The sequence below is a fragment of the Heptranchias perlo genome, chromosome 43 (genome assembly GCF_035084215.1).
Source record: "Heptranchias perlo isolate sHepPer1 chromosome 43, sHepPer1.hap1, whole genome shotgun sequence".
In the NCBI taxonomy this organism is placed as follows: Eukaryota; Metazoa; Chordata; class Chondrichthyes; order Hexanchiformes; family Hexanchidae; genus Heptranchias; species Heptranchias perlo.
The window spans coordinates 9,155,128-9,174,911 of NC_090367.1; the positions used below are offsets into that span (position 1 = coordinate 9,155,128).

The window sequence follows — 19,784 nt, forward strand, 5'->3', positions numbered from 1 at the left end:
GAGTGTCGGCCTGGATTGTGGGGCTCAAGTCTCTGGAGTGGGGCTCGAACCCACGACCTTCTGACTCGGAGATGAAATTGTTACCATTGAGCCGAGACTTGAAACCTAAAGCAATCAAGAGAGGTTCCAGGAGACTGTTGTAGCCCAAAGCTTCTCTGAACAGCAACCAATGATTCTTTATCCGGGAATGACCTCTTCACTCAGGAATATGTCAAGTTCCTCTTTAAAGGACCACAGCAACTCAGTTTCAGAAGTCTGTTCCAGAGGGCGATGGCTTTCTCTGAAAAGAATTGCTTCCTGGAATCTAACTTAACTCTGTGCCTAATCCGTGCCCTCTGGTCCTATTAACCCTATCGATTTCAAATAACTTATCCAACCAGACCAAGTCCAATTCCTTCATCGTTTTAAAAACCTCTAAATCCCTTCTAAGTCTGCATTTCTCCAAAAAAAAAAGCCAGCCCTCATAACTAAGAACTCGAAGGTTAGTTAATATCCTGGCCACCCTAATGTGCTCCTTCTCTAGAGTCTGCGTCTCCTTCACCCTGTGTGGGGGCTAAAAGTGGATCCAATACTCGCAGTGCAGATGTACCAGAGCGTTGTATATCCTAAAAGTAGTACTCCATGTTTTGTACTTAGATTGCATTGCTAGGCCCAACACCTTATTAGCTTTCCCTATAGCTATCGCACACTGCCTGTGCACCTTTAATGAGTGACGAACTGTTACTCCAGGTCCCTTTCCTGATCTGATCCTTTAATGGGAAACGTATCTGGAGATTCCTAACCCCAAATACATGAGGCTGCATTGTCCACAATAAAACACAAGTGGCATGATTTGTTCCTGATATAATACCATGATTAGTTTCCTTGATAACATGTTTAAAATGATTTGTAGCAATTTTGGTGTTGGGGGGGCTCGGAGGGGGAGATGATTATATTAATGTAACTTTCAAAGCCACTGAACTCTAATTAACTTTTTAGGCCGAGGTTCGGTTGAAATGAAATAACAATCTAAATTGGAAAGCAGCTTTATAATAGAAGTTTAGAATCTTACAGCGCAGAAGGAGGCCGTTCGGCCCATCGTGCCTGTGCCGGCTCTTTGAAAGAGGTATCCAATTAGACCCACTGCCCTTTCCCCATAGCCCTGCAATTTTATCCCCTCCAAGTATATATCCAATTCCCTTTTGAAAGTTACTATTGAATCTGCTTCCACCGCCCTTTCAGGCAGCGCATTCTAGATCATCACAACTCGCTGGGTAAAAACATTAAATATAAGAAAAAATGAAGTACAGTTTTGGATAATAAACTGCTCAGCGATTTTAACAAATGGAAAAGGCATTTAGGCCCGACAGGCTCATCTGTTGATTAGTCTCCATCCCTCCCAGCTACCTTTTTCACCCTATCCCTCGGATAATGCTCTCAAATCTAACCTTTTAACCCTGAGACTGACAGCAGGTTCAGGAAAATTGCTGTCTCCCTGGGCTGACCACAGACCTTCGCCAAAATAACAATAAAATCACAGCAATAAAAGTGTTAAATAATAACGGTACTCAAATGCCAAGAGTCACTATTACAGCAGGTCAGAGGCTGGGTATTCTGCGGCGAGTGACTCACCTCCTCACTCCCCAAAGCCTTTCCACCATCTACAAGGCACAAGTCAGGAGTGTGATGGAATACTCTCCACTTGCCTGGATGAGCGCAGCTCCAACAACACTCAAGAAGCTCGACACCATCCAGGACAAAGCAGCCCGCTTGATTGGCACCCCGTCCACCACCCTAAACATTCACTCCCTTCACCACCGGCGCACAGTGGCTGCAGAGTGTACCATCCACAGGATGCACTGCAGCAACTCGCCAAGGCTTCTTCGACAGCACCTCCCAAACCCGCAACCTCTACCACCTAGAAGGACAAGGGCAGCAGGCACATGGGAACAACACCACCTGCACGTTCCCCTCCAAGTCTCACACCATCCCGACTTGGAAATATATCGGCCGTTCCTTCATCGTCGCTGGGTCAAAATCCTGGAACTCCCTTCCTAACAGCACTGTGGGAGAACCTTCACCACACGGACTGCAGCGGTTCAAGAAGGCGGCGCACCACCACCTTCTCAAGGGCAATTCGGGATGGGCAATAAATGCCAGCCTCGCCAGCGACGTCCACATCCCATGAACGAATAAAAAAAAAGTACTATGATACCTAAATGACTAAAATAAACAGATATTCGTGTTATTTTATTAATTTAGGCTGAATATTTCTTTTAACATTTGAGTACCTTTATTACTGTAATATTAGTATGATCGTGAAGAGCTAGTGCTAGTACTGATGTGATGGGTTGAACGGCCTCCTACTGTCCTGTAATTTCCATGATTCTATAGGCTATCAATGAACGTGTGGGGAATGTGGCCGTACAGAGACCTCTGTTTTCCCCGATTTGAATCTCCCCTTCTGGCTATTGGAATATTTTGCAGACTCCCTGCGCTGCAAATATGTCCTGTTTACGTAGCTTGAAGTGCGCAGGAAATGCGGTGACTAAAACGTTACTTTCAACTTTAAGGGTTCCGTAGCGAGGCCGATTGAAGAGGCGGTGGTGGCTGCAGTAACTCGAGGAGCAAATGAGAAGAAACTGGAGAGATCCCAGTTCCAGCCGAATAGGAAAAGGTCAGTGGTCCAGACATTAAAGCACAGAAGGAGGCCATTCGGCCCATTGTGCCAGTGCTAGCTCTTCAACTGGAGCTGTCAACTCTAGTCCCGTTTCTGTACATTAATCCTGTTGTATATGTGATCTGTAAATGGTCTATGCTGGTTAGATGTTTATCCAGGATCCCAGCAGCACAAGTATTCCCGCATCATTGACCCTTGCTGTTATGTTGTGCAAGAACTCTCTTTGTAATTGCTGCTGCGTTCCTCAAACAACAACAACTTGCATTTATATATCACCTTTAATATAGGCGCTTCACAGGAGCGATTATCAAACTGAATTTGATACCGAGCCACATAAGGAGGTATTAGGACAGGTGACCAAAAGCTTGGTCAAAGAGATAGGTTTTAAGGAGGAGAGAGAGGTCGAGAGGCGGAGAGGTTTAGGGAGGGAATTCCAGAGCTTAGGGCCCAGGCAGCTGAAGGCACGGCCGCCAATGGTGGAGCGATGAAAATCGGGGATGCGCAAGAGGCCAGAATTGGAGGAGCGCAGAGATCTCTGAGGGTTGTAGGGGCTGGAGGAGGTTACAGAGATAGGGAGGCCATGGAGGGATTTGAAAACAAGGATGCAGCAAGGGTTGATGGGTGCAATGGCTTCTCCTCCCGCTTTGTTCATCGAATCATAGAAAGTTACGGCACAGAAGGAGGCCATTTGGCCCATTGTGTCCATGCCGGCCGATAAAGAGCTATCCAGCTTAATCCCACTTTCCAGCACTTGGTCCGTAGCCCTGTAGGTTGCAGCACTTCAAGTGCACATCCAAGTACTTTTTAAATGAGTTGAGGGTTTCTGCCTCTCCCTTTCAGGCAGTGAGTTCCAGGCCCCCACCACCCACTGAGTGAAAAAATTTCTCCTCAGCTTCCCTCTAATCCTTCTACCAATTACTTTAAATCTATGCCCCCTGGTCACTGATAAGGGAAATAGGTCCTCCCTATCCACTCTATCTAGTCCCGTCATAATTTTATATACTTCAATTAAATCTCCCCTCAGCCTCCTTTGTTCCAAAGGAAACAACCCCAGTCTATCCAATCTTTCCTCATCGCTAAAATTCTCCAGCCCTGGCAACATCCTCGTAAATCTCCTCTGTACCCTCTCTAGTGCAATCACATCTTTCCTGTAGTGTGGTGACCAGAACTGTACGCAGTACTCAAGCTGTGGCCTAATCAATGTTTTATACAGTTCTAGTATAACCTCCCTGCTCTTATATTCTATGCCTCGGCTAATAAAGGAAAGTATCCCGTATGCTTTTTTAACCACCTTATCTACCTGTCCTGCTACCTTCAGGGATCTGTGGACATGCACTCCAAGGTCTCTCACTTCCTCTACACCTCTCAGTATCCTCCCATTTATTGTGTATTCCCTTGCCTTGTTTGCCCTCCCCCAATGCATTACCTCACACTTCTCTGAATTGAATTCCATTTGCCACTTTTCTGCCCACCTGACCAGTCCATTGGTATCTTCCTGCAGTCTACAGCTTTCCTCCTCACCATCAACCACACTGCCAATTTTTGTATCATTTGCAAACTTTTTGATCAAGCCCCCCCACATTCAAGTCCGAATCATTAATATATACCACAAATGCTGGGACCTAATACTGAGCCTTGTGGAACCCCACTGGAAACAGTCTTCCAGTTGCAAAAATACCCGTCAACAATTACCCTTTGCTTCCTACCATTGAGCCAGTTTTGGATCCAACTAGCCACTTTCCCTTGGATCCCATGGGCTTTTACTTTTCTGACCAGTCGGTCAAAAGTCTTGTTAAAATCCATGTACACTACATCAAACGCGTTGCCCTCATCGACCCTCCTTGTTACTGCCTCAAAAAATTCAATCAAGTTAGTCAGACACGATCCTCCCATAACAAATCCATGCTGACTGTCCTTGATTAACCTGTGCCTTTCTAAATGACAATTTATGCTGTCCCTCAGAATTGGCTCCAATAATTTGCCCACCACCGAGGTTAGACTGACTGGCCTATAATTACTCGGTCTATCCCTTTCTCCCTTTTTAAACAACGATACAACATTAGCAGTCCTCCAATCCTCCGGCACCACACCTGTAGCCAGGGAGGATCGGAAAATGATGGTCAGAGCCTCCGCTATTTCCTCCCTTGCATCTCTTAACAGCCTGGGATACATTTCGTCCGGGCCTGGTGATTTATCTATTTTCAGAGATGCTAAACCCCTTAATACTTCCTGTCTCACTGTGTTTATCCCATCCAATATTTCACACTCCTCCTCCTTAACTACAATCTCTGCATTGTCACCCTCTTTTTGAAGACAGAGGCAAAGTATTCATTAAGACCCATACCCACATCTTCCGCCTCCACACATAGGTTACCCTTTTGGTCTCTAATAGGCTCTACTCTTTCCTTAGTTATCCTCTTGCTCTTTATGTATTTATAAAACATTTTTGGGTTTTCCTTAATTTTACTTGCCAGTATTTTTTCACGCCCTCTCTTTGCTTGCCTAATTTCCTTTTTAATTTCACCCCTGCACTTTCTATGCTCCTCTAGGCTTTCTGCAGTATTGAGCTCTCTGTGTCTGACATAAGCTTCCCTTTTTTGCCTTATCTTACCCTGTATGCTCCTTGTCATCCAGGGGGCTCTAGATTTGGCAATCCCACCCTTTTTCTTTGTGTGAACATGTTTACTCTGAACCCCTTGAATGCCTCCCACTGCTCTGACACTGATTTACCTTCAAGTAGCTGTTTCCAGTCCACTTTTGCCAAATCACTTCTCAGCTTAGTAAAATTGGCCTTTCCCCAATCCTGTTCTATCTTTGTCCTTTTCCATAACTATGCTAAATCTAACTGAATTATGATCACTACCACCTCTGGAGTCCCCCAAGGATCTATCCTTGGCCTCCCTCCTATTTCTCATCTACATGCTGCCCCTTGGCGACAGGGCGCAATCATAAAATTAGTTAGGCCATTTAGGAATGAAATCAGGAAGCACTTATTCACACAAAGGGTAGTGGAAATCTGGAATTCTATCCCCCAAAAGGCTGCGGGAAGCTGGGGCCCAATTGAAATTTTCAAGACTGAGATCGATAGAGTATTGTTGGGTATCAAAAGATATGGATCAAAGGCGGGTAACTGAAGTTGAGGTACAGATCAGTCGTGATCTAACAGAATTCCGGATCAGGCTCGAGGGGCTAAATGGCCGACTTCTGTTCTCATATAAGCTGCCGAATGGGGATGAATCGGTTGTGTGGAAAGTGGGCAGGGATAAAGTGTGATGGTGCTTTTATGTTGACAGGGCGTAGAGAGAGAGGCGCTGAAGCAGGCACTGGCTGAATTCCCGAGTACCGCTCTCCCTGATTTTCTTTGGCAGTGTCCCAGTGGTCACCATTTAGTCCAACAGGAACGAGGCCTGCGTTTTCAACTGCCTCCAACAACATCTCTTGGGTCCCTCGCATGCCGGTTAGGGTGCGTTGTCGGTGTGGAGTGTGGCTCCTTTACCTTGATAATGTGCCGTTGGTGGCAGGCACACACTTACCCCCAAGGCCATATGCCCAATGTCAAAGTGCCGCTAGCCTATCCAGTATACACACCTCCTTCTGAGGGCCGGGTTCAGAGCGTTATCGGTACCAGGCTGTAGTGAATGGTGCACAGCACAGATGAAAGGCGGGTGGAAAAGTGCTTACCAAATAGGGCAATAAAACGTCTCGGCAGGATGCCAGGCAGACTTCGACACCAGTAAAAGCTGGGATTCCAGCTCACGGCCTCTGGCTGAGCAATTTAATTCTGTGCCAACGGTCTTCAAGAAACAAAGTCTATGTTGCTCCTGATACCATTAGACCGTGTTACCGTCACCCGTGAGCTCTAGTCTGGTGGTACCGCCACCCGCGGGCTCTAGTCTGGTGTTACCGTCACCCGCGGGCTCTAGTCTGGTGTTACTGCCACCCGCGGGCTCTAGTCTGGTGTTACCGCCACCCGCGGGCTCTAGACTGGTGGTACCGTCACCCGCGGGCTCTAGTCTGGTGTTACTGCCACCCGCGGGCTCTAGACTGGTGGTACCGTCACCCGCGGGCTCTAGTCTGGTGTTACCGTCACCCGCGGGCTCTAGTCTGGTGTTACTGCCACCCGCGGGCTCTAGTCTCGTGTTACCGCCACCCGCGGGCTCTAGACTGGTGGTACCGTCACCCGCGGGCTCTAGTCATAGAGTCATAGAGTTATACGGCACGGATAGAGGCCCTTCGGCCCATCGTGTCCGCGCCGGCCATCAAGTCCTGTCTACTCTAATCCCATATTCCAGCATTTGGTCCGTAGCCTTGTATGCTATGGCATTTCAAGTGCTCATCCAAATGCTTCTTGAATGTTGTGAGGGTTCCTGCCTCCACAACACTTTCAGGCAGTGAGTTCCAGACTCCAACCACCCTCTGGGTGAAAAAGTTCTTTCTAAAATCCCCTCTAAACCTCCCGCCTTTTACCTTGAATCTATGTCCCCTTGTTATAGAACCCTCAACGAAGGGAAAAAGCTCCTTAGTATCCATCCTATCTGTGCCCCTCATAATTTTGTACACCTCAATCATGTCCCCCCTCAGCCTCCTCTGCTCCAAGGAAAACAAACCCAATCTTCCCAGTCTCTCTTCATAGCTGAAGCGCTCCAGCCCTGGTAACATCCTGGTGAATCTCCTCTGCACCCTCTCCAAAGCGATCGCATCCTTCCTGTAGTGTGGCGACCAGAACTGCACACAGTACTCCAGCTGTGGCCTAACCAGTGTTTTATACAGCTCCATCATAACCTCCTTGCTCTTATATTCTATGCCTCGGCTAATAAAGGCAAGTATCCCATATGCCTTCTTTACCACCTTATCTACCTGTTCCGCCGCCTTCAGGGATCTGTGAACTTGCACACCAAGATCCCTCTGACCCTCTGTCTTGCCTAGGGTCCTCCCGTTCATTGTGTATTCCCTCGCCTTGTTAGTCCCTCCAAAGTGCATCACCTCGCACTTTTCCGGGTTAAATTCCATTTGCCACTGTTCCGCCCATCTGACCAACCCATCTATATCGTCCTGCAGACTGAGGCTATCCTCCTCTCTATTTACCACCCTACCAATTTTTGTATCATCAGCGAACTTACTGATCATACCTTTTACATTCATATCCAAGTCATTAATGTAGACCACAAACAGCAAGGGACCCAGCACCGATCCCTGTGGTACCCCACTGGCCACAGGCTTCCAGTCACAAAAACAACCTTCGACCATCACCCTCTGCCTTCTGCCACTAAGCCAGTTTTGTATCCAAAGTGCCAAGGCACCCTGGATTCCATGGGCTCGTACCTTCTTGACCAGTCTCCTGTGGGGGACTTTATCGAAGGCCTTACTGAAATCCATGTATACCACATCCACTGCGTTACCCTCATCCACACGCCGAGTCACCCCCTCAAAAAATTCAATCAAATTAGTCAGACATGATCTTCCCTTGACAAAGCCATGTTGACTATCCCTGATTAATCCTTGCTTCTCCAAGTGGAGACTAATTTTGTCCTTCAGAATTTTTTCCAATAATTTTCCTACCACTGATGTTAGGCTCACTGGCCTGCAGTTCCCCGGTTTTTCCCGACTCCCCTTCTTGAATAATGGTACTACATTAGCGGTTCTCCAGTCCTCTGGCACATCCCCTGTGGCCAGAGAGGTTCTGAATATATGTGTTAGAGCCCCCGCAATCTCCTCCTTTGCCTCACACAGTAGCCTGGGATACATTTCGTCCGGGCCTGGGGATTTATCCATTTTTAGGCCTGCTAAAACCGCCAATACCTCCTCCCGCTCGATGTTAATATGTTCGAGTGTATCACAGTCCCCCTGCCGTATTTCTATGTCTACATCGTCCTTCTCCATAGTGAAAACAGATGCAAAAAATTCATTTAGAACCCCACCTACATCTGCCGGCTCGACACACAGATTGCCATTTTTGTCCCTAATGGGCCCTATTTTTTCCCTAGTCATCCTCTTACCCTTAATATACTTATAGTCTGGTGTTACCGCCACCCGCGGGCTCTAGTCTGGTGTTACCGCCACCCGCGGGCTCTAGTCTGGTGATACCGTCACCCGCGGGCTCTAGTCTGGTGATACCGCCACCCGCGGGCTCTAGTCTGGTGTTACCGCCACCCGCGGGCTCTAGTCTGGTGTTACCGCCACCCGCGGGCTCTAGTCTGGTGTTACCGCCACCCGCGGGCTCTAGTCTGGTGTTACCGCCACCCGCGGGCTCTAGTCTGGTGGTACCGCCACCCGCGGGCTCTAGTCTGGTGTTACCGCCACCCGCGGGCTCTAGTCGTGTTACCGTCACCCGCGGGCTCTAGTCTGGTGGTACCGCCACCCGCGGGCTCTAGTCTGGTGTTACCGCCACCCGCGGGCTCTAGTCTGGTGTTACCGCCACCCGCGGGCTCTAGTCTGGTGTTACCGCCACCCGCGGGCTCTAGTCTGGTGTTACCGCCACCCGCGGGCTCTAGTCTGGTGTTACCGCCACCCGCGGGCTCTAGTCTGGTGTTACCGCCACCCGCGGGCTCTAGTCTGGTGATACCGTCACCCGCGGGCTCTAGTCGTGTTACCGTCACCCGCGGGCTCTAGTCTGGTGGTACCGCCACCCGCGGGCTCTAGTCTGGTGTTACCGTCACCCGCGGGCTCTAGTCGTGTTACCGTCACCCGCGGGCTCTAGTCTGGTGGTACCGCCACCCGCGGGCTCTAGTCTGGTGTTACCGCCACCCGCGGGCTCTAGTCTGGTGTTACCGCCACCCGCGGGCTCTAGTCTGGTGATACCGTCACCCGCGGGCTCTAGTCTGGTGTTACCGCCACCCGCGGGCTCTAGTCTGGTGTTACCGCCACCCGCGGGCTCTAGTCTGGTGTTACCGCCACCCGCGGGCTCTAGTCTGGTGTTACCGCCACCCGCGGGCTCTAGTCTGGTGGTACCGCCACCCGCGGGCTCTAGTCTGGTGTTACCGCCACCCGCGGTCTCTAGTCTGGTGTTACCGCCACCCGCGGGCTCTAGTCTGGTGATACCGTCACCCGCGGGCTCTAGTCGTGTTACCGTCACCCGCGGGCTCTAGTCTGGTGGTACCGCCACCCGCGGGCTCTAGTCTGGTGTTACCGTCACCCGCGGGCTCTAGTCTGGTGTTACCGCCACCCGCGGGCTCTAGTCTGGTGGTACCGCCACCCGCGGGCTCTAGTCTGGTGTTACCGCCACCCGCGGGCTCTAGTCGTGTTACCGTCACCCGCGGGCTCTAGTCTGGTGGTACCGCCACCCGCGGGCTCTAGTCTGGTGTTACCGCCACCCGCGGGCTCTAGTCTGGTGTTACCGCCACCCGCGGGCTCTAGTCTGGTGTTACCGCCACCCGCGGGCTCTAGTCTGGTGTTACCGCCACCCGCGGGCTCTAGTCTGGTGTTACCGCCACCCGCGGGCTCTAGTCTGGTGTTACCGCCACCCGCGGGCTCTAGTCTGGTGATACCGTCACCCGCGGGCTCTAGTCGTGTTACCGTCACCCGCGGGCTCTAGTCTGGTGGTACCGCCACCCGCGGGCTCTAGTCTGGTGTTACCGTCACCCGCGGGCTCTAGTCGTGTTACCGTCACCCGCGGGCTCTAGTCTGGTGGTACCGCCACCCGCGGGCTCTAGTCTGGTGTTACCGCCACCCGCGGGCTCTAGTCTGGTGTTACCGCCACCCGCGGGCTCTAGTCTGGTGATACCGTCACCCGCGGGCTCTAGTCTGGTGTTACCGCCACCCGCGGGCTCTAGTCTGGTGTTACCGCCACCCGCGGGCTCTAGTCTGGTGATACCGTCACCCGCGGGCTCTAGTCTGGTGTTACCGCCACCCGCGGGCTCTAGTCTGGTGTTACCGCCACCCGCGGGCTCTAGTCTGGTGTTACCGCCACCCGCGGGCTCTAGTCTGGTGTTACCGCCACCCGCGGGCTCTAGTCTGGTGGTACCGCCACCCGCGGGCTCTAGTCTGGTGTTACCGCCACCCGCGGTCTCTAGTCTGGTGTTACCGCCACCCGCGGGCTCTAGTCTGGTGATACCGTCACCCGCGGGCTCTAGTCGTGTTACCGTCACCCGCGGGCTCTAGTCTGGTGGTACCGCCACCCGCGGGCTCTAGTCTGGTGTTACCGTCACCCGCGGGCTCTAGTCTGGTGTTACCGTCACCCGCGGGCTCTAGTCTGGTGTTACCGCCACCCGCGGGCTCTAGTCTGGTGATACCGTCACCCGCGGGCTCTAGTCTGGTGTTACCGCCACCCGCGGGCTCTAGTCTGGTGTTACCGCCACCCGCGGGCTCTAGTCTGGTGATACCGTCACCCGCGGGCTCTAGTCTGGTGTTACCGCCACCCGCGGGCTCTAGTCTGGTGTTATCGCTACCCGCGGGCTCTAGTCTGGTGTTACCGTCACCCGCGGGCTCTAGTCTGGTGGTACCGCCACCCGCGGGCTCTAGTCTGGTGTTACCGCCACCCGCGGGCTCTAGTCTGGTGGTACCGTCACCCGCGGGCTCTAGTCTGGTGTTACCGCCACCCGCGGGCTCTAGTCTGGTGGTACCGCCACCCGCGGGCTCTAGTCTGGTGTTACCGCCACCCGCGGGCTCTAGTCTGGTGGTACCGCCACCCGCGGGCTCTAGTCTGGTGGTACCGTCACCCGCGGGCTCTAGTCTGGTGGTACCGCCACCCGCGGGCTCTAGTCTGGTGATACCGCCACCCGCGGGCTCTAGTCTGGTGGTACCGTCACCCGCGGGCTCTAGTCTGGTGTTACCGCCACCCGCGGGCTCTAGTCTGGTGGTACCGTCACCCGCGGGCTCTAGTCTGGTGTTACCGCCACCCGCGGTCTCTAGTCTGGTGTTACCGCCACCCGCGGGCTCTAGTCTGGTGTTACCGCCACCCGTGGGCTCTAGTCTGGTGATACCGTCACCCGCGGGCTCTAGTCTGGTGTTACCGCCACCCGTGGGCTCTAGTCTGGTGTTACCGCCACCCGCGGGCTCTAGTCTGGTGATACCGTCACCCGCGGGCTCTAGTCTGGTGTTACCGCCACCCGCGGGCTCTAGTCTGGTGTTACCGCCACCCGCGGGCTCTAGTCTGGTGTTACCGCCACCCGTGGGCTCTAGTCTGGTGTTACCGCCACCCGCGGGCTCTAGTCTGGTGATACCGTCACCCGCGGGCTCTAGTCTGGTGTTACCGCCACCCGTGGGCTCTAGTCTGGTGATACCGTCACCCGCGGGCTCTAGTCTGGTGTTACCGTCACCTGCGGGCTCTAGTCTGGTGATACCGCCACCCGCGGGCTCTAGACTGTTGATACCGTCACCCGCGGGCTCTAGTCTGGTGTTACCGTCACCCGCGGGCTCTAGTCTGGTGTTACCGCCACCCGCGGGCTCTAGTCTGGTGTTACCGTCACCCGCGGGCTCTAGTCTGGTGTTACCGTCACCCGCGGGCTCTAGTCTGGTGTTACCGTCACCCGCGGGCTCTAGTCTGGTGTTATCGCCACCCGCGGGCTCTAGTCTGGTGTTACCGCCACCCGCGGGCTCTAGTCTGGTGTTACCGCCACCCGCGGGCTCTAGTCTGGTGTTACCGTCACCTGCGGGCTCTAGTCTGGTATTATCGCCACCCGCGGGCTCTAGTCTGGTGTTACCGTCACCCGCGGGCTCTAGACTGGTGTTATCGCCACCCGCGGGCTCTAGACTGGTGTTATCGCCACCCGCGGGCTCTAGACTGGTGTTATCGCCACCCGCGGGCTCTAGACTGGTGTTATCGCCACCCACGTTTAAGTTGTTGTCACAACCCATGGTGTGGCATTATAGTCACCTTAACCATCGTGCGATGTTACTGTTGCTGTGACCATTGTGTGGGGTATTGTCAGAAGTTAGGCCTAAATGGAAGATTGAGACAGACTAATAAAACACTGGTGTCATTTTTTTTAAAGGTGTAAAAATGCCCTTGTGGGCATCCACAATAAAGAGGACATGGCTGATTCACGGCAGAGTGAGAAGAGGAGGAAAGTAAGGATGTGAAAGGTCCATGTGGGCTTTGAGATTGTCCTTCTAGTGTTCTAGCTCGACCACTGTTCTATACTCCCTGAATGTCTTTAACTCCACTAGTTCACCTGCTGGAATATTCTCAATCATTTGTGCCCTGAGTAAGGAAATGTTTTCAAAAATCAGTTTAAAATGAAAGTTTCCTGAACTTTTTTATCATCTTGTTCTACTGGCCTGACAAACCTGAAAATTATATTCTGCTACACAATTTAAATTTTTTAAAATTTTGTGACAAACAGGATTTGCCTCCTTCTCGGTGTAAAGTTGCAGCTGCACACAGTCTAATATAACATTGGGACTTTGCAGTCTGATTAGTCCAAACTTACATAATTTATGCTAGTAATATATCACCCATTGTACACACAGTGTGCCCGGTCGGTTATATATTACTTGGAGTACACACAGTGTGCCCAGTCAGTTATATAACTGACCAGGTATACTGTATTATATATTATCTGGAGTACACACAGTGTGCCCGGTCGGTTATATTGTGTGCACAGCGTGCCCGGTCAGTTATATAGTGTACACAGTGTGCCCGGTCGGCTATATCGTGTGCACAGCGTGCCCGGTCGGTTATATAGTGTACACAGCGTGCCCGGTCGGCTATATAGTGTACACAGCGTGCCCGGTCGGTTATATAGTGTACACAGCGTGCCCGGTCGGCTATATAGTATGCACAGCGTACCCGGTCGGTTATATAGTGTACACAGCGTGCCCGGTCGGCTATATAGTGTACACAGCGTGCCCGGTCGGTTATATAGTGTGCACAGCGTGCCTGGTCGGTTATATCGTGTGCACAGCGTGCCCGGTCGGTTATATCATGTGCACAGCGTGCCCGGTCGGCTATATAGTGTGCACAGCGTGCCCGGTCGGTTCTACCATGTGCACAGCGTGCCCGGTCGGTTATATAGTGTGCACAGCGTACCCGGTCGGTTATATAGTGTACAGAGCGTGCCCGGTCGGTTATATAGTGTGCACAGCGTGCCCGGTCGGTTATATAGTGTGCACAGCGTGCCCGATCGGTTATATAGTGTGCACAGTGTGCCCGGTCGGTTATATAGTGTGTACAGTGTGCCCGGTCGGTTATATAGTGTACACAGTGTGCCCAGTCGGCTATATCGTGTGCACAGCGTGCCCGGTCGGTTATATTGTGTGCACAGTGTGCCCGGTCGGTTATATAGTGTGCACAGTGTGCCCGGTCCGTTATATAGTGTGTACAGTGTGCCCGGTCGGTTATATAGTGTGTACAGTGTGCCCGGTCGGTTATATAGTGTGTACAGTGTGCCCGGTCGGTTATATAGTGTGTACAGTGTGCCCGGTCGGTTATATAGTGTACACAGTGTGCCCGGTCGGCTATATCGTGTGCACAGCGTGCCCGGTCGGTTATATGGTGTGCACAGCGTGCCCGGTCGGTTATATAGTGTGCACAGCGTACCCGGTCGGTTATATAGAGTACACAGCGTGCCCGGTCGGTTATATAGTGTGCACAGCGTGCCCGGTCGGTTATATAGTGTACACAGCGTGCCCGGTCGGTTATATAGTGTACACAGCGTGCCCGGTTGGTTATATAGTGTACACAGCGTGCCCGGTCGGTTATATCGTGTGCACAGCGTGCCCGGTCGGTTATATCATGTGCACAGCGTGCCCGGTCGGCTATATAGTGTGCACAGCGTGCCCGGTCGGTTATATCATGTGCACAGCGTGCCCGGTCGGTTATATAGTGTGCACAGCGTGCCCGGTCGGTTATATAGTGTACACAGCGTGCCCGGTCGGTTATATAGTGTACAGAGCGTGCCCGGTCGGTTATATAGTGTGCACAGCATGCCCGGTCGGTTATATAGTGTACACAGCGTGCCCGGTCGGCTATATAGTGTGCACAGCGTGCCTGGTCGGCTATATAGTGTGCACAGCGTGCCTGGTCGTTTATATAGTGTACACAGCGTGCCCGGTCGGTTATATAGTGTGTACAGTGTGCCCGGTCGGTTATATAGTGTACACAGCGTGCCTGGTCGTTTATATAGTGTACACAGCGTGCCCGGTCGGTTATATAGTGTACACAGCGTGCCCGGTCGGCTATATAGTGTACACAGCGTGCCCGGTCGGTTATATAGTGTACACAGCGTGCCCGGTCGGTTATATAGTGTGCACAGCGTGCCCGGTCGGTTATATGGAGCGAAGGGAGGGTGAAATGCACAAAAGTCTAGAGTCAGAGGGCTGCAAGATGCAGCAAGGCTCTGGAGGGATTTGAAGATCTCCATCTTCAATATCAATGCACTTGGGACAGGGCGAACATGTAGCTCAGTGAGGACCAGTGAGGTGAGCAGGACTGGAGCTCAGCAGGATATGAACAGCTGAGTTTTGGAAAAGGTGTAGTTGTTGGAGGATGGGTAGTCAAAAGGAAGACAATTTAACGACAGGACCTCATTTGATTTTTTTCCTCCTCGGTTTCCCGGCCGGCAGCCGGCCAGATTGAGAGGCTGCCTGGTGGGCGGGGAGGCCTGCGCTAGGAGGCCGCAGCCGGGGAGCGGAGTGGAGAGGAGGGAGGTAGAGGTTGCCTGGAGGGGGGTGGGGGAAGAGATCGGATCGCAGCAGGTTAGCTTGCTGGTGGGGTTAGTGGGAGGTGGGGGGGTCAGCTCTCCAGCTCCCCCTGGCCCACCAACAGTGCTGGAAAAGCACTTACCTGCTGGATCCAGCCATTCTCACCTCCCTTCAGCTGCCGGGTTTCCCTTGCCCTGGGAAAGCCAGCCTGCAGCCGTTAAATCTAATCGGCTGCTAACATCTGAGGGGCGCGGCCTCATTAACATATTTAAATTACTGACCCGCCTCTCGAGAGCAGGTTACTCGCCCGGCCCCCCAGCCCACCGCGGTTAAACCAGAAGTACGTGCGTTTGCAGCAGGTTGGGGGGGCGGGAGGGTGGTTTCTGATTTTTAAGAATTTAACCCCACCTACCCTGGGGGGTTAAAATTCCCCCCACAAAGTCCAGAGGCAACAAAAGCCTCTTTTTCAGCAGCTGTGGGCTGAGGTGGGGTGGAGACGGGCATCATCGCGGAGGTGGGATTAAACGCTCTTGGTGATGGATAAGGTGTGGAGTTGAGGCTGAGCTCTGAGTTGAACAGGACACCGAGGGTTTTGCACGGGTTAGATCAGCCTCGGGGCAAGGGTGGAGTCAGTGGTAAAGGGACTGAAATCGATGACTTTACTCTTCCCGATGTTCAGTTGGGGGTAATTTTGACTCATCAACGACCTGATGTCAGCCAGGCAGTCTGACAACACATGGGTAGGGTTGAAGAAGTTGGCATAGGGTTACATGTGGAAGCTGGCCTTGTGCCTGCAGATAATGTCACTGAGGGGTAGCATGTAGAAGAGGTGGCCAAGGATAGATCCTTGAGACTCCTGAAATGACTGTGGGGACGGTAAGAGAAACCATTGTTGGCGATGCGCTGGTTGTGTTGAGACAGGCAGATGTTGAACCCGGTCAAAGTCGTACCTCTGAGCTGGACAGTGGAGGGAAGGTGACAGAAGAGGGATCTGTGGTTGCGTGTATTATGGGGAGGTTGAGGCTGACCAGGAGGGACAGTCCATCACAGTTGCAACCACAGGATGTCACTCATGACTTTGGCCGAGCAAAGTAATGACATGTTTGAGGACTTGAGAGGAAAGGGATATTTGAGATGTGGTGGTAGTTGGAGAGGACAGATTAGACGAGAGGCGGGGGGTGTTATCCATTGTTTTGAAAGGGAGCAGGACAGTGCCAGAGCAAAAGGAGCCATTAATAACCTTGGCTAACTTGGGAGCCAGGGGACATGAGTTGAATGGGGTGGGGATCAAGAAGATTTGAAGAGATGAGCTTGGAGAGGGCATGGAGGATGGGAGAGAAACTACATTGATGGGAATTGGAGCTACATGGGTGGGAGGTCGGGAGTAGAGGGAGAGAGGAAGGGGAGGCAGCTACTTGAACCTTAGATATAAAGAAACCCACCAGTTCTCTGCAATCTGTAGTGGAGGTGAGAGCGAAGGGACCGAGCGAGGAAAGGGGTTTGAGGAGGCGGTTGGTTGTGGAGTAAAGAAGCCTCGTGTTGTCCTTGGCTTCCAGTGCCGCTGGAGTATTAGGAGGAGTTAGCGGAGGAGCACGGGGTGCAGAAACGCTTGACATGGTCGAGCAAAATCTGGCAGTGAACGACTGGACCAGTTGTGCGTCAGGTGCACACAACGTTTCAGCCCTCAGACTTGAGGGAGAGAAGATGGTAACTGTACCTGGGGTAATGACACGAGTGGGTGACAGTGAGCGATTTGGTGGGAACAAAGATGTCAAAGACAGAAATAAGGGAGCAGGTTAGCAGGTCAACAGCAGCAGAGCTGTTGTGACAAGTAGAGGGTCAGAGGAGAAGGAGTTGAGAGCAAGTTGGTGAGGAAGTGGGAGGGGAGTTTTTTTTCTTCCTCCCACAGGCAGATTGCGAGAGTAATGAGACGGGGCAAGGTGGGGGTTCTGGATGGAATGGGAGACAAAGGGAGTGGTCAGAAATTGAAAGCTTGGGAGCAGAGAGAGCAAAGGGGGTAAATTTCCTCGGAACTGCTCCTGCCTTGCCGCTGTAACTTCACCGGGAGTGTGGCAGAGGCACCACTTACTCACATCAATGGGGTTTCCACCCCTGTCACGGGGCAGGAGCAGCTCTGAGGAAATTCCCGGCCCCGGAGCGATGCTATGGTCGAGGGGTGGTGTGGCTATGGGTGGGAGAGTTTATATGAAAGGTGAGATTAAGTGGGGATAGGAGGGTAAAGAAGAGGAGGGGGGATAGGGTAGGTTGAAGCTGGGCTAAGAGAGAAGGCCGTGGTGAGAAAGTCAGCGTGGGGCTCTGGAGAATGTTACATGACAAGAATTTTAAGTGAGAGGCGGGAGGGGCGGAAGAGGGTGAGGTGCTCGAAGGACTGGAAGCTGCCAGAGGAGTAGGGGCGAGGCTACACCACTGCGGCGGTTTGGGAAGGGCAAGTGATGGATAGCCAGGGTGGAAGACCTTTGATGAGGATTGATTTGCTGCCTGTAAGTCAGGTTTCTGTCAGCACCAAGATGTAGATAGATTCTCCCATGATGTGGTCGTGGATTTGAGAGCTTTGTGACCACGAGTCAAATCGTTCTGGAAGGTCCTGCTGGGCAGGGCAATGATTGACGATCTGCTGGTGGAGTCAGAAGGCAGGGCTGTGGACGAGGCAAGAGAAGTCAGTCCTCAAGGAGTTAGCAGGGGAGGTGGTCACTGGATCCTCGAGGAGTGAGTAGGGGCAGGCGGTCACTGGACCCTCAAGGAGTGAGCTGGGGCAGGTGGCCACTGGATCCTCGAGGAGTGAGCTGGGGCAGGCGGTCACTGGACCCTCAAGGAGTGAGCTGGGGCAGGTGGTCACTGGATCCTCAAGGAGTGAGCTGGGGCAGGTGGTCACTGGACCCTCAAGGAGTGAGCTGGGGCAGGCGGTCACTGGATCCTCAAGGAGTGAGCTGGGGCAGGCGGTCACTGGATCCTCAAGGAGTGAGCTGGGGCAGGCGGTCACTGGATCCTCAAGGAGTGAGCTGGGGCAGGTGGTCACTGGACCCTCAAGGAGTGAGCTGGGGCAGGCGGTCACTGGACCCTCAAGGAGTGAGCTGGGGCAGGTGGTCACTGGACCCTCAAGGAGTGAGCTGGGGCAGGCGGTCACTGGACCCTCAAGGAGTGAGCTGGGGCAGGTGGTCACTGGACCCTCAAGGAGTGAGCTGGGGCAGGCGGTCACTGGACCCTCAAGGAGTGAGCTGGGGCAAGTGGTCACTGGACCCTCAAGGAGTGAGCTGGGGCAGGCGGTCACTGGATCCTTGAGGAGTGAGCTGGGGCAGGTGGTCACTGGACCCTCAAGGAGTGAGCTGGGGCAGGTGGTCACTGGATCCTCAAGGAGTGAGCTGGGGCAGGTGGTCACTGGTAACTGGAGGGTGAGACAGTTGGGTGTTCCTGTTCTGGGAGAGCCAGTGACGGGTGCCTCCGGGAGAATACCAGGGGAGGCACAGAGGGGCGGACATGGGCTCGTTCAAGGGCATCTCAAGACTGGGGCAGCGGCAAGAGAGACTGAGCAAAAGTATCAAGTTGGGGAGGAGAATCGAGGGAGATACAGTACTGGAGTTGGGGGAAATGAAAGGGGGCTTTGTTGGGAGCCGGTGCCCCGGCCCGTATTGGGAACTGATGACATGGTTTGGTTTGGGAACTAATTTTGTGGAGAGCCCACAAGTTAACCACACCCTTCCCCGACCTGTTGAAGCACCCAAGTGACATCAAGTGACATCAGTAATTTCTTTCTGTCCATATTAATATTGGTGAACCATGCAGCTGAGCTTTCCCCTTCCTCCATTGGCATGTAACTGTGCAGTGACATAAAAATGTTTTATTTTTGACCTAGAAACGAGCAAAGAAGGCTACCCGAGCTGACAGCACACGCACCAAGCAGCCCAGCTCATGGGGTTCAGGTTGGTACAGTCACGCTTGGCCAGGACGGTTACTTGGTGCCCAGGGCGCGCATGGCACAATGTGGCTACAATTATTCAGGGGCATTATGTGCAGCAAAGTCACCCTTGCCCATTGGGTTAACTCTTCCATTAAAACACAGATACAGGACTGTCATACAGATGTGCTAGGCATTCCTACATTGCATTGCACACAGTAACTTCCAGACAAATAGGTCTCATCTCTGAGAAAGACAAAGTCCTTTTAGTTTCAAGCACTATCTAAAAATGGCACAACAGTCCAGTAAGTGAGGTGCAATATGCTTGTTTTTAAATAAGATCTCTTTTCTAAATGGTTTAAAATGGCTCGGTTTTGGCAAACATAAATTACACCGTGCACCGACGCACCGAGTATTGAATTACACCGTGCACCGACACCGAGTATTGAATTACACCGTGCACCGACACACCGAGCATTGAATTACACCGTGCATCGACACACCAAGTATTGAATTACACCGTGCACCGACACACCGAGTATTGAATTACACTGTGCATCGACACACCGAGCATTGAATTACACCGTGCACCGACACACCGAGTATTGAATTACACCGTGCACCGACACACCG

At 52.7% G+C, this 19,784-nt stretch overlaps 1 protein-coding gene across 1 annotated transcript in view; it reads left to right on the forward strand.

Annotated features, from left to right (window-relative positions):
- Positions 1-19,784, forward strand: part of LOC137306527 (membrane-anchored junction protein) — a 52,079-nt gene that overhangs the window by 24,645 nt on the left and 7,650 nt on the right. The window contains exons 6-8 of the mRNA XM_067975794.1: positions 2,553-2,656; positions 12,589-12,664; positions 19,110-19,176. Coding sequence (XP_067831895.1) covers positions 2,553-2,656; positions 12,589-12,664; positions 19,110-19,176 — 247 coding nt within the window. The remainder of the gene's footprint in view (positions 1-2,552; positions 2,657-12,588; positions 12,665-19,109; positions 19,177-19,784) is intronic.